The following is a 13,710-nucleotide window of genomic DNA, read 5'->3' on the forward strand; positions in this document are numbered from 1 at the left end:
AAGTCACGCCCACCTCATTTAACGCGCGTGTGGGGGGGAGCAGTCCACTAAGAGCAGGGGGGCGTGGCCTTCAAAAACAACTTATTTGATTAGACGACTTTTTTGTTATCGTGCTATCTTATATAAACATTTACATGTGTAGTTTTACATGTAGATGTGTCCTTGTAGATATAGATGTTTGTGTATATGTAAGTGTAGATATAGATGTTTGTGTATATGTAAGTGTAGATATAGATGTTTGTGTGTATGTAAGTGTAGATATAGATGTCTGTGTATATGTAAGTGTAGATATAGATGTTTGTGTATATGTAAGTGTAGATATAGATGTTTGTGTGTATGTAAGTGTAGATATAGATGTTTGTGTATATGTAAGTGTAGATATAGATGTTTGTGTGTATGTAAGTGTAGATATAGATGTTTGTGTATATGTAAGTGTAGATATAGATGTTTGTGTATATGTAAGTGTAGATATACATGTTTGTGTATATGTAAGTGTAGATATAGATGTTTGTGTGTATGTAAGTGTAGATATAGATGTCTGTGTATATGTAAGTGTAGATATAGATGTTTGTGTATATGTAAGTGTAGATATAGATGTTTGTGTGTATGTAAGTGTAGATATAGATGTTTGTGTATATGTAAGTGTAGATATAGATGTTTGTGTGTATGTAAGTGTAGATATAGATGTTTGTGTATATGTAAGTGTAGATATAGATGTTTGTGTATATGTAAGTGTAGATATACATGTTTGTGTATATGTAAGTGTAGATATAGATGTTTGTGTGTATGTAAGTGTAGATATAGATGTCTGTGTATATGTAAGTGTAGATAAAGATGTTTGTGTATATGTAAGTGTAGATATAGATGTTTGTGTGTATGTAAGTGTAGATATAGATGTTTGTGTATATGTAAGTGTAGATATAGATGTTTGTGTGTATGTAAGTATAGATATAGATGTTTGTGTATATGTAAGTATAGATATAGATGTTTGTGTATATGTAAGTGTAGATATAGATGTTTGTGTGTATGTAAGTGTAGATATAGATGTTTGTGTGTATGTAAGTGTAGATATAGATGTTTGTGTATATGTAAGTGTAGATATAGATGTTTGTGTGTATGTAAGTGTAGATATAGATGTTTGTGTGTATGTAAGTGTAGATATAGATGTCTGTGTATATGTAAGTGTAGATATAGATGTTTGTGTATATGTAAGTGTAGATATAGATGTTTGTGTGTATGTAAGTGTAGATATAGATGTTTGTGTATATGTAAGTGTAGATATAGATGTTTGTGTATATGTAAGTGTAGATATAGATGTTTGTGTGTATGTAAGTGTAGATATAGATGTCTGTGTATATGTAAGTGTAGATATAGATGTTTGTGTATATGTAAGTGTAGATATAGATGTTTGTGTGTATGTAAGTGTAGATATAGATGTCTGTGTATATGTAAGTGTAGATATAGATGTTTGTGTATATGTAAGTGTAGATATAGATGTTTGTGTGTATGTAAGTGTAGATATAGATGTTTGTGTATATGTAAGTGTAGATATAGATGTTTGTGTGTATGTAAGTGTAGATATAGATGTTTGTGTATATGTAAGTGTAGATATAGATGTTTGTGTATATGTAAGTGTAGATATACATGTTTGTGTATATGTAAGTGTAGATATAGATGTCTGTGTATATGTAAGTGTAGATAAAGATGTTTGTGTATATGTAAGTGTAGATATAGATGTTTGTGTGTATGTAAGTGTAGATATAGATGTTTGTGTATATGTAAGTGTAGATATAGATGTTTGTGTGTATGTAAGTGTAGATATAGATGTCTGTGTATATGTAAGTGTAGATAAAGATGTTTGTGTATATGTAAGTGTAGATATAGATGTTTGTGTGTATGTAAGTGTAGATATAGATGTTTGTGTATATGTAAGTGTAGATATAGATGTTTGTGTGTATGTAAGTGTAGATATAGATGTTTGTGTATATGTAAGTGTAGATATAGATGTTTGTGTGTATGTAAGTGTAGATATAGATGTTTGTGTATATGTAAGTGTAGATATACATGTTTGTGTATATGTAAGTGTAGATATAGATGTTTGTGTGTATGTAAGTGTAGATATAGATGTCTGTGTATATGTAAGTGTAGATATAGATGTTTGTGTATTTGTAAGTGTAGATATAGATGTTTGTGTGTATGTAAGTGTAGATATAGATGTTTGTGTATATGTAAGTGTAGATATAGATGTTTGTGTATATGTAAGTGTAGATATAGATGTTTGTGTATATGTAAGTGTAGATATAGATGTTTGTGTATATGTAAGTGTAGATATAGATGTTTGTGTATATGTAAGTGTAGATATAGATGTTTGTGTATATGTAAGTGTAGATATAGATGTTTGTGTATATGTAAGTGTAGATATACATGTTTGTGTATATGTAAGTGTAGATATAGATGTTTGTGTGTATGTAAGTGTAGATATAGATGTCTGTGTATATGTAAGTGTAGATATAGATGTTTGTGTGTATGTAAGTGTAGATATAGATGTTTGTGTATATGTAAGTGTAGATATACATGTTTGTGTATATGTAAGTGTAGATATAGATGTTTGTGTATATGTAAGTGTAGATATACATGTTTGTGTATATGTAAGTGTAGATATAGATGTTTGTGTGTATGTAAGTGTAGATATAGATGTTTGTGTATATGTAAGTGTAGATATACATGTTTGTGTATATGTAAGTGTAGATATAGATGTTTGTGTATATGTAAGTGTAGATATAGATGTTTGTGTGTATGTAAGTGTAGATATAGATGTTTGTGTATATGTAAGTGTAGATATACATGTTTGTGTATATGTAAGTGTAGATATAGATGTTTGTGTGTATGTAAGTGTAGATATAGATGTTTGTGTATATGTAAGTGTAGATATACATGTTTGTGTATATGTAAGTGTAGATATAGATGTTTGTGTGTATGTAAGTGTAGATATAGATGTTTGTGTATATGTAAGTGTAGATATACATGTTTGTGTATATGTAAGTGTAGATATAGATGTTTGTGTATATGTAAGTGTAGATATACATGTTTGTGTATATGTAAGTGTAGATATAGATGTTTGTGTATATGTAAGTGTAGATATACATGTTTGTGTATATGTAAGATAGATATAGATGTTTGTGTATATGTAAGTGTAGATATAGATGTTTGTGTGTATGTAAGTGTAGATATAGATGTTTGTGTGTATGTAAGTGTAGATATAGATGTTTGTGTATATGTAAGTGTAGATATAGATGTTTGTGTGTATGTAAGTGTAGATATAGATGTTTGTGTGTATGTAAGTGTAGATATAGATGTTTGTGTGTATGTAAGTGTAGATATAGATGTTTGTGTATATGTAAGTGTAGATATAGATGTGTGTGTGTATGTAACTGTAGATATAGATGTTTGTGTATATGTAAGTGTAGATATACATGTTTGTGTATATGTAAGTGTAGATATAGATGTTTGTGTGTATGTAAGTGTAGATATAGATGTTTGTGTATATGTAAGTGTAGATATACATGTTTGTGTATATGTAAGTGTAGATATAGATGTTTGTGTGTATGTAAGTGTAGATATAGATGTCTGTGTATATGTAAGTGTAGATATAGATGTTTGTGTATATGTAAGTGTAGATATACATGTTTGTGTATATGTAAGATAGATATAGATGTTTGTGTATATGTAAGTATAGATATAGATGTTTGGTTGTATGTAAGTGTAGATATAGATGTTTGTGTATATGTAAGTGTAGATATAGATGTTTGTGTGTATGTAAGTGTAGATATAGATGTTTGTGTATATGTAAGTGTAGATATAGATGTTTGTGTATATGTAAGTGTAGATATAGATGTTTGTGTATATGTAAGTGTAGATATAGATGTTTGTGTGTATGTAAGTGTAGATATAGATGTTTGTGTATATGTAAGTGTAGATATACATGTTTGTGTATATGTAAGTGTAGATATAGATGTTTGTGTATATGTAAGTGTAGATATACATGTTTGTGTATATGTAAGTGTAGATATAGATGTTTGTGTGTATGTAAGTGTAGATATAGATGTTTGTGTATATGTAAGTGTAGATATACATGTTTGTGTATATGTAAGTGTAGATATAGATGTTTGTGTATATGTAAGTGTAGATATACATGTTTGTGTATATGTAAGTGTAGATATAGATGTTTGTGTGTATGTAAGTGTAGATATAGATGTTTGTGTATATGTAAGTGTAGATATACATGTTTGTGTATATGTAAGTGTAGATATAGATGTTTGTGTATATGTAAGTGTAGATATACATGTTTGTGTATATGTAAGATAGATATAGATGTTTGTGTATATGTAAGTATAGATATAGATGTGTATATATAGTTTATGTATAGATGTGTATGTGTGAAATATATGTGTATATGGCAGTATAGATGTAAGTGTATATATATATATATATATATGTATATATATATATATATATATATATGTATGTATATATATAAAAATCTCCTGATGATTGAGGGAACCCCTCATGAAACAGTTCTGTAGAGACGAAGTAGTCTTGTGATTTTTCCCCACACATACATATATATATATAGATAGATAGATAGATAGATAGATAGATAGATAGATAGATAGATAGATAGATAGATAGATAGATAGATAGATAGATAGATAGATAGATAGATAGATAGATAGATAGATAGATAGATAGATAGATTTATGACGGGTGTTGTCATCTTTTGAGCATGGCAGGTCAACCATTAAAAATGAGTCTTTGAAGGCATCACTTCAGCCAATCAGACGTCTACTTCATTGTCACATGACCCCACGCTGGCAGCAGCCAATCAGAGCCGCCTGGTCCAACTCTGCTCGCTCAAACCATGGAGAGTGTGAGAGAGCTCTAGACATGGAGCTGGCGGCTCCATGTCTAGCGCCCTCTTCAGGCGTCAGGGACGTAGACCACAGCAACATTCCATCACACTTTTTATTGGCTCTCAGGGCAACCATGTGACCACGCTGACGGCGGTCTTTGCGGCTCTGCAGACATCGGGGTCGTCCTCGGGGGTGGTCCTCCCCACCAGCAGGGGGAGCTGCTCCAGCAGGCGGCGCCGGCCCTCAGGAGCCTCGGCCAATGAGGTGAGAGCTCGGAGCGAGTAGAGGACCAGGGCCTTCCTCTTCCTCTCCTCGTCCTCGTCCTTCCTGCGCTCCCACACCAGGTCCAGCAGGACGGGCAGCACGTCCAGGTCCAGGCACTGCCGCTTGCCTGCGGGGGCCACACGCAGAGGGTGAGGGGGTGAAGAGGGGGGGGGGGGGGGGGGGGGGCGGACGTCACCTGTGGTGATGACCACCGCGTTCATGATGGCGCCCGCCGCGTTGGCCTGCACGTCCACGTCCGGGTCCCGCAGGAGTCCCGCCAGGACGGGGAGGACGGCCGCCTCGCACACCTGACGCTTCCCCTCCACCGGAACGCTGCATGGGCGAGAGTCAGTCGCCATGGCAACGGTCCGCGCGCCGGCCGACCCACCTGAGCGCCATCATGGCCCCCGCCGCCTCCCGCCGGATGTCGGAGCAGGCGTGGGAGAGCTTGCAGGCCACCAGCGCCACGCCGCGGCAGGCCAGCGCGGCGAGGGCGTCCTGGCGGGTGACGCAGCTCAGCGTGGACAACAGCAGCGCCTGCACCTCCTCCTCCGCCTCCGCCTCCTCCACCTTCGCCATCAGCTTGGCCAGCAGCGACTGCAGCGCGTCAGCGCCTGCAAACAAGTCACTTCCCGCGTCACTTGCCCCGCCCTCTCCGGTCACGTGACCCCACCGCGCGTACCTGCGGGCAGCACCGCCAGGCTGTTCATCACGCGGTGGGCGCGCGTCCTGCAGGGCGCCGACGGGTCGTCCAGCAGCAGGGCGAGGCGAGGGAGGAGGGGCGACGACAGGAGGGCGTGTCTGATGGCAGAAGAACAGCCATCTTTACACCAGCACCTCCTGCTGGCTGCTAACTGTTACTGCGTCACATAATAGAGTATGACTAGCACCTCCTGCTGGCTGCTAACTGTTACTGCGTCACATAATAGAGTATGACTAGCACCTCCTGCTGGCTGCTAACTGTTACTGCATCACATAATAGAGTATGACTATCACCTCCTGCTGGCTGCTAACTGTCACTGCGTCACATAATAGAGTATGACTAGCACCTCCTGCTGGCTGCTAACTGTTACTGCGTCACATAATAGAGTATGACTAGCACCTCCTGCTGGCTGACAAGTATCACTGCGTCACATAATAGAGTCCACTTGTGTCCCAGTATGAGCAACATTCCAATCCAGCTCATCGGTGCCTTGAATGTGTCGATAACAACATTGACTCTCATTCATTATTATTTTTGAAACAATGAAAGTTATAAAAAAACATCCCACTAAAATGATTGGGGACCCAGAAGGGTCCCACTTAAAAAAAAGAGCTAATGTGTAAATAACAACATTGACTCTCATTCATTATCATTTTTGAAACAATGAAAGTTATAAAAAAAAAAAATCCCACTAAAATGATTGGGGACCCAAAAGGGTCCCACTCCCAAAAAAGTGCTAATGTGTAAATAACAACATTGACTCTCATTCATTATTATTTTTGAAACAATGAAAGTTATAAAAAAAAATCCCACTAAAATGATTGGGGACCCAGAAGGGTCCCACTTAAAAAAAAGAGCTAATGTGTAAATAACAACATTGACTCTCATTCATTATCATTTTTGAAACAATGAAAGTTATAAAAAAAAAAAATCCCACTAAAATGATTGAGGACCCAAAAGGGTCCCACTCAAAAAAAGTGCTAATGTGTAAATAACAACATTGACTCTCATTCATTATTATTTTTGAAACAATGAAAGTTATAAAAAAAAAATCCCACTAGAATTATTGGGGACCCAAAAGGGTCCCACTCAAAAAAAGTGCTAATGTGTAAATAACAACATTGACTCTCATTCATTATTATTTTTGAAACAATGAAAGTTATAAAAAAAAAAATCCCACTAAAATGATTGGGGACCCAAAAGGGTCCCACTCAAAAAAAGTGCTAATGTGTAAATAACAACATTGACTCTCATTCATTATTATTTTTGAAACAATGAAAGTTATAAAAAAAAAATCCCACTAGAATTATTGGGGACCCAAAAGGGTCCCACTCAAAAAAAGTGCTAATGTGTAAATAACAACATTGACTCTCATTCATTATTATTTTTGAAACAATGAAAGTTATAAAAAAAAAAATCCCACTAAAATGATTGGGGACCCAAAAGGGTCCCACTCCAAAAAAGTGCTAATGTCTAAATAACAACATTGACTCTCATTCATTATTATTTTTGAAACAATGAAAGTTATAAAAAAAAAAACAATCCCACTAAAATGATTGGGGACCCAAAAGGGTCCCACTCAAAAAAAGTGCTAATGTGTAAATAACAACATTGACTCTCATTCATTATTATTTTTGAAACAATGAAAGTTATTTTAAAAAAATCCCAATAAAATGATTGGGGAACCAAAAAGGTCCCACTCAAAAAAAGTGCTAATGTGTAAATAACAACATTGACTCTCATTCATTATTATTTTTGAAACAATGAAAGTTATTAAAAAAAAAATCCCACTAAAATGATTGAGGACCCAAAAGGGTCCCACTCAAAAAAAGTGCTAATGTGTAAATAACAACATTGACTCTCATTCATTATTATTTTTGAAACAATGAAAGTTATTTAAAAAAAAATCCCAATAAAATGATTGGGGAACCAAAAAGGTTCCACTCAAAAAAAGTGCTAATGTGTAAATAACAACATTGACTCTCATTCATTATTATTTTTGAAACAATGAAAGTTATAAAAAAAAAAAATCCCACTAAAATTATTGGGGACCCAAAAGGTTCCCACTCAAAAAAAGTGCTAATGTGTAAATGACAACATTGACTCTCATTCATTATTATTTTTGAAACAATGAAAGTTATTAAAAAAAAAATCCCACTAAAATGATTGGGGACCCAAAAGGGTCCCACTCAAAAAAAAGTGCCAATGTGTAAATAACAACATTGACTTTCATTCATTATTATTTTTGAAACAATGAAAGTTATAAAAAAAAAATCCCACTAAAATGATTGGGGACCCAAAAGGGTCCCACTTAAAAAAAGTGCTAATGTGTAAATGACAACATTGACTCTCATTCATTATTATTTTTGAAACAATGAAAGTTATAAAAAAAAAAAATCCCACTAAAATGATTGGGGACCCAAAAGGGTCCCACTAAAAAAAAAGTGCCAATGTGTAAATAACAACATTGACTCCCATTGATTATTATTTTTGAAACAATGAGTTATAAAAAAAAAATCCCACTAAAATGATTGGGGACCCCAAAGGGTCCCACTTAAAAAGAAGTGCTAATGTGTAAATAACAACATTGACTCTCATTCATTATTATTTTTGAAACAATGAAAGTTATAAAAAAACAATCCCACTAAAATGATTGGGGACCCAAAAGGGTCCCACTCAAAAAAAGTGCTAATGTGTAAATAACATTGACTCTCATTCATTAGTATTTTTGAAACAATGAAAGTTATAAAAAAACAATCCCACTAAAATGATTGGGGACCCAAAAGGGTCCCACTCCAAAAAAGTGCTAATGTCTAAATAACAACATTGACTCTCATTCATTATCATTTTTGAAACAATGAAAGTTGTAAAAAAAAAAAATCCCACTAAAATGATTGGGGACCCAAAAGGGTCCCACTCCAAAAAAGTGCTAATGTCTAAATAACAACATTGACTCTCATTCATTATTATTTTTGAAACAATGAAAGTTATAAAAAAAAAAACAATCCCACTAAAATGATTGGGGACCCAAAAGGGTCCCACTCAAAAAAAGTGCTAATGTGTAAATAACAACATTGACTCTCATTCATTATTATTTTTGAAACAATGAAAGTTATTTTAAAAAAATCCCAATAAAATGATTGGGGAACCAAAAAGGTCCCACTCAAAAAAAGTGCTAATGTGTAAATAACAACATTGACTCTCATTCATTATTATTTTTGAAACAATGAAAGTTATTAAAAAAAAAATCCCACTAAAATGATTGAGGACCCAAAAGGGTCCCACTCAAAAAAAGTGCTAATGTGTAAATAACAACATTGACTCTCATTCATTATTATTTTTGAAACAATGAAAGTTATTTAAAAAAAAATCCCAATAAAATGATTGGGGAACCAAAAAGGTTCCACTCAAAAAAAGTGCTAATGTGTAAATAACAACATTGACTCTCATTCATTATTATTTTTGAAACAATGAAAGTTATAAAAAAAAAAAATCCCACTAAAATTATTGGGGACCCAAAAGGTTCCCACTCAAAAAAAGTGCTAATGTGTAAATGACAACATTGACTCTCATTCATTATTATTTTTGAAACAATGAAAGTTATTAAAAAAAAAATCCCACTAAAATGATTGGGGACCCAAAAGGGTCCCACTCAAAAAAAAGTGCCAATGTGTAAATAACAACATTGACTTTCATTCATTATTATTTTTGAAACAATGAAAGTTATAAAAAAAAAATCCCACTAAAATGATTGGGGACCCAAAAGGGTCCCACTTAAAAAAAGTGCTAATGTGTAAATGACAACATTGACTCTCATTCATTATTATTTTTGAAACAATGAAAGTTATAAAAAAAAAAAATCCCACTAAAATGATTGGGGACCCAAAAGGGTCCCACTAAAAAAAAAGTGCCAATGTGTAAATAACAACATTGACTCCCATTGATTATTATTTTTGAAACAATGAGTTATAAAAAAAAAATCCCACTAAAATGATTGGGGACCCCAAAGGGTCCCACTTAAAAAGAAGTGCTAATGTGTAAATAACAACATTGACTCTCATTCATTATTATTTTTGAAACAATGAAAGTTATAAAAAAACAATCCCACTAAAATGATTGGGGACCCAAAAGGGTCCCACTCAAAAAAAGTGCTAATGTGTAAATAACATTGACTCTCATTCATTAGTATTTTTGAAACAATGAAAGTTATAAAAAAACAATCCCACTAAAATGATTGGGGACCCAAAAGGGTCCCACTCCAAAAAAGTGCTAATGTCTAAATAACAACATTGACTCTCATTCATTATCATTTTTGAAACAATGAAAGTTGTAAAAAAAAAACAATCCCACTAAAATGATTGGAGACCCAAAAGGGTCCCCAATCAAAAAAAGTGCTAATGTGTAAATAACAACATTGACTCTCATTCATTATTATTTTTGAAACAATGAAAGTTATAAAAAAAAATCCCACTAAAATGATTGGGGACCCAGAAAGGTCCCACTTAAAAAAAAGAGCTAATGTGTAAATAACAACATTGACTCTCATTCATTATTATTTTTGAAACAATGAAAGTTATTAAAAAAAATCCCACTAAAATGATTGGGGACCCAAAAGGGTCCCACTCAAAAAAGTGCTAAATATTAGTCATACTATTTTTTATTTATTTAACTTTTAAGTCTTTATAGATCGACTTCTGATCTATTAGTCAACTACAATTAATGAGCTTTTTGTCAGAAATAAATATTGGCCAAAACCTCAAAATATGCAATATTTTCCTCAGAAGATATTTAAAAATGGAATATTAGATGTGAAGTAATTGATGCCTTGAACATGTCAATAACAACATTGACTTTGTTATTATTTTTGAATAATGACAGTTTTAAAAAAATGTGCCACTCCAAAAACGTTTAAAATAAGTCATACTTTCTTTACATTTTTACTTCATTGCTGAAATGTTGAGATCAACTTAAAATCTGGCTGTGAATTGCCTTTTATTATTGTTTTTCTTTGGGATTATTTTGTTTGTTTCATGTCCTTTTTTGTCAAAGAAAAGAATGTTTTATGAGGGCGAAACACTGTTTTCTGCCCCAAAATGTTGAGAAGTTGACTCTAGTTGATGTGAAGTAATTGGAGCTTTGAATAAATCACCGATTGACTTTGATTTATTATCATTATTTTGAGCAATAAGAACTTTTTAAGTTGACATTTCTTCTGTTTGCTCTGGATTGGAAGTTTCTGTTAGTACCAATTTCACCATGAAATGAAAAATGGCCCCGGGGCCCCACTTTGGGCGCCCTTTCAAGGTGTGTGGCGCCCCCTGCTGGCGAGCAGCGGTACCTGCCGATGTTGTGGCTGGTCAGCAGGTGGAGCAGCTCGCAGGTTCTGGTTCGGACTGCTGGTTCTTGGTCCTTCAACAAAGCCTCCAGGTGTCCCAGAAAGCCTGCAAAAGCCAACAGGTGTGAGGGCCAACCGGGGGCCACGATGGGACCAGCAGGTACCTTCACTGACGACCTGGTACAGGCGTTCCGGGTCGTGGGTCAGGTCGCACAGGGACGCCAGAGCCCGGAGCTTCTTGCCGGTGTCGGCCTCCTCCAGCTGGGAGAAGAGCTCCGGGATGGCCAGCCGCCCGAAGGCCACCGGAGCCCGGTTGGGGTCGAGATGAACTCCCGTCATTTGAGTCCGGCTCCGCAGCAGCGAGGAAGTCTGCACCAAGTCTTCTCTTGCTGAAGGGGCTGCTTCGACTGTGACGTCACTGCTCCTACGCGCGGGTCACATGACTACCGTTGCCTGGCAACCACTGTAAACACCTCATGACGCCTTGGAATTGCGTCATTCTGTCGTCAAAGTGCGTGACGTCATTTCTTTTGGAAAATGATTTCATTATCAGCCACTGGGCTAAATGCTAAGCTAAGCTAGTTAGCGTCAAATGCTAAGCTAAGCTAGTTAGCATCAAATGCTAAGCTAGTTAGCGTCAAATGCTGCTTTTTTACTGTTACCATTCATTGTTGTTGTAATAATAAATATATAACAATATTGTCCTGTCAGCAAATAAATAACCACAATTATGTCAAATGACTTGACCTGTAAAGAAGTCAAATATCAATGCTAAGCTAGCTAGCATCACGAGGCTAACTGCATTTTTTTTTACTGTTACCATTCTTTGTTATGATAATAACCAGAAATATGTCAGATGGCTTGACTTGTAATGAAGTCAAACATCAACATCAGCTGTGGTAGTGCACTTATGTTGCTGTGTCCAAAGTGCAGCCCGGGGGCCATTTGTGGCCCGCAGCTAATCCTTTACTAGCCCGCCACATATTCTGCAAAAATTGCAAAATTGATAGTATTGCAAAAATGAAGAAAAAAACATTTTAAAATAGTGTAATGAGGTGAAATCTAATGAGAAAAAGTGGCAATGTTGACACAAAGCTGGCATGCGGGCAGTTTTCTTTTTTCCCCATTGCTAAAAAAAAAATGACTGCGATGAGGTGGTGACTTGTCCAGGGTGTACGCCGCCTTCCGCCTGATTGTAGCTGAGATAGGCACCAGCGCCCCCCGCGACTCCAAAGGGAATAAGCGGTAGAAATGGATGGATGGGAAAAAAAAGACAAAAAAATCTGTTATAATGAATTATTACTTAAAAATGATGTGAAGTGAATTATATTTATATAGCACTTTTCTCTAGTGACTCAAAGCGCTTTACATAGTGACACCCAATATCTAAGTTACATATAAACCAGTGTGGGTGCAGGTGGGTGAAGTGTCTTGCCCAAGGACACAACGGCAGTGACTAGCAGGAATCAAACCTGCAACCCTCAAGTTGCTGGCACGGCCACTCTACCAACCAAGCTATACCGCCTATACCACATTGAAGGTGGTGACTTGTCCAGGGTGTACGCCGCCTTCCGCCTGATTGTAGCTGAGATAGGCACCAGCGCCCAACGCGACTCCAAAGGGAATAAGCGGTAGAAAATGGATGGAGAAAAAAAAAGACAAAAAAATCTGTTATAATGAATTATTACTTAAAAATGATCACTTTAAAATGTTTTATGTGCAAAAAATATTGCATGTGTTGTGTGGTTGCCATATAAAAACATCAAAGTTTAGACAAAACAGCATAAAACACACAAAATAATAGTTCAAACTTAAAATCGGCAGATATATTGGAAGTTGATCCTGAAATTTAAGTGTTAAAAGTGAACAAAAAACTAATAAAAATGAATCACTTTATGAGTGGGGAACCTTTTGGATCTCAAATATATTTATTTAGTAGGATTTAATTTGACTTTTCACTGTGATTACTCAAAAATGTTAAATAATTAAAATCAATGCTGTCCTGCATTATTGATCTTTGAGGGTTTTAATTGTTAAATAAAGGAACTCACCTGAAGGAATCAATAAATAAATGATAAATGGGTTGTACTTCCATCCATCCATTTCTACCGCTTATTCCTTTTTGGGGTCACGGGGGGCGCTGGCGCCTATCTCAGCTACAATCGTATAGCGCTTTTCTACCTTCAAGGTACTCAAAGCGCTTTGACACTACTTCCACATTTACCCATTCACACACACATTCACACACTGATGGAGGGAGCTGCCATGCAAGGCGCCAACCAGCACCCATCAGGAGCAAGGGTGAAGTGTCTTGCTCAGGACACAACGGACGTGACGAGGTTGGTACTAGGTGGGATTTGAACCAGTGACCCTCGGGTTGCGCACGGCCACTCTCCCACTGCGCCACGCCGCCCCCTAAAGTACTATCTATCTATCTAAATACTGCATATTTTAGTTTACTATAAAAAAACAAAGTTGTCTTTGACAGAAAAACCTTA

At 35.7% G+C, this 13,710-nt stretch overlaps 1 protein-coding gene across 1 annotated transcript; it reads right to left on the reverse strand.

Annotated features, from left to right (window-relative positions):
- Window positions 1-5,008: 5,008 nt before the first annotated feature.
- Window positions 5,009-11,665, reverse strand: rsph14 (radial spoke head 14 homolog). Its single transcript, XM_061917185.1, has 6 exons — window positions 11,377-11,665; window positions 11,216-11,318; window positions 5,857-5,975; window positions 5,563-5,788; window positions 5,371-5,507; window positions 5,009-5,301 (listed from the first exon to the last, which is right to left on the reverse strand). Exons 1-6 carry the CDS (start codon window positions 11,549-11,551, stop codon window positions 5,033-5,035), a joined length of 1,029 nt encoding a protein of 342 aa, XP_061773169.1. The 5' UTR covers window positions 11,552-11,665; the 3' UTR covers window positions 5,009-5,032.
- Window positions 11,666-13,710: the final 2,045 nt, after the last annotated feature.

Source organism: Nerophis ophidion, linkage group LG01 (assembly GCF_033978795.1).
Source record: "Nerophis ophidion isolate RoL-2023_Sa linkage group LG01, RoL_Noph_v1.0, whole genome shotgun sequence".
Lineage (NCBI taxonomy): Eukaryota > Metazoa > Chordata > Actinopteri > Syngnathiformes > Syngnathidae > Nerophis > Nerophis ophidion.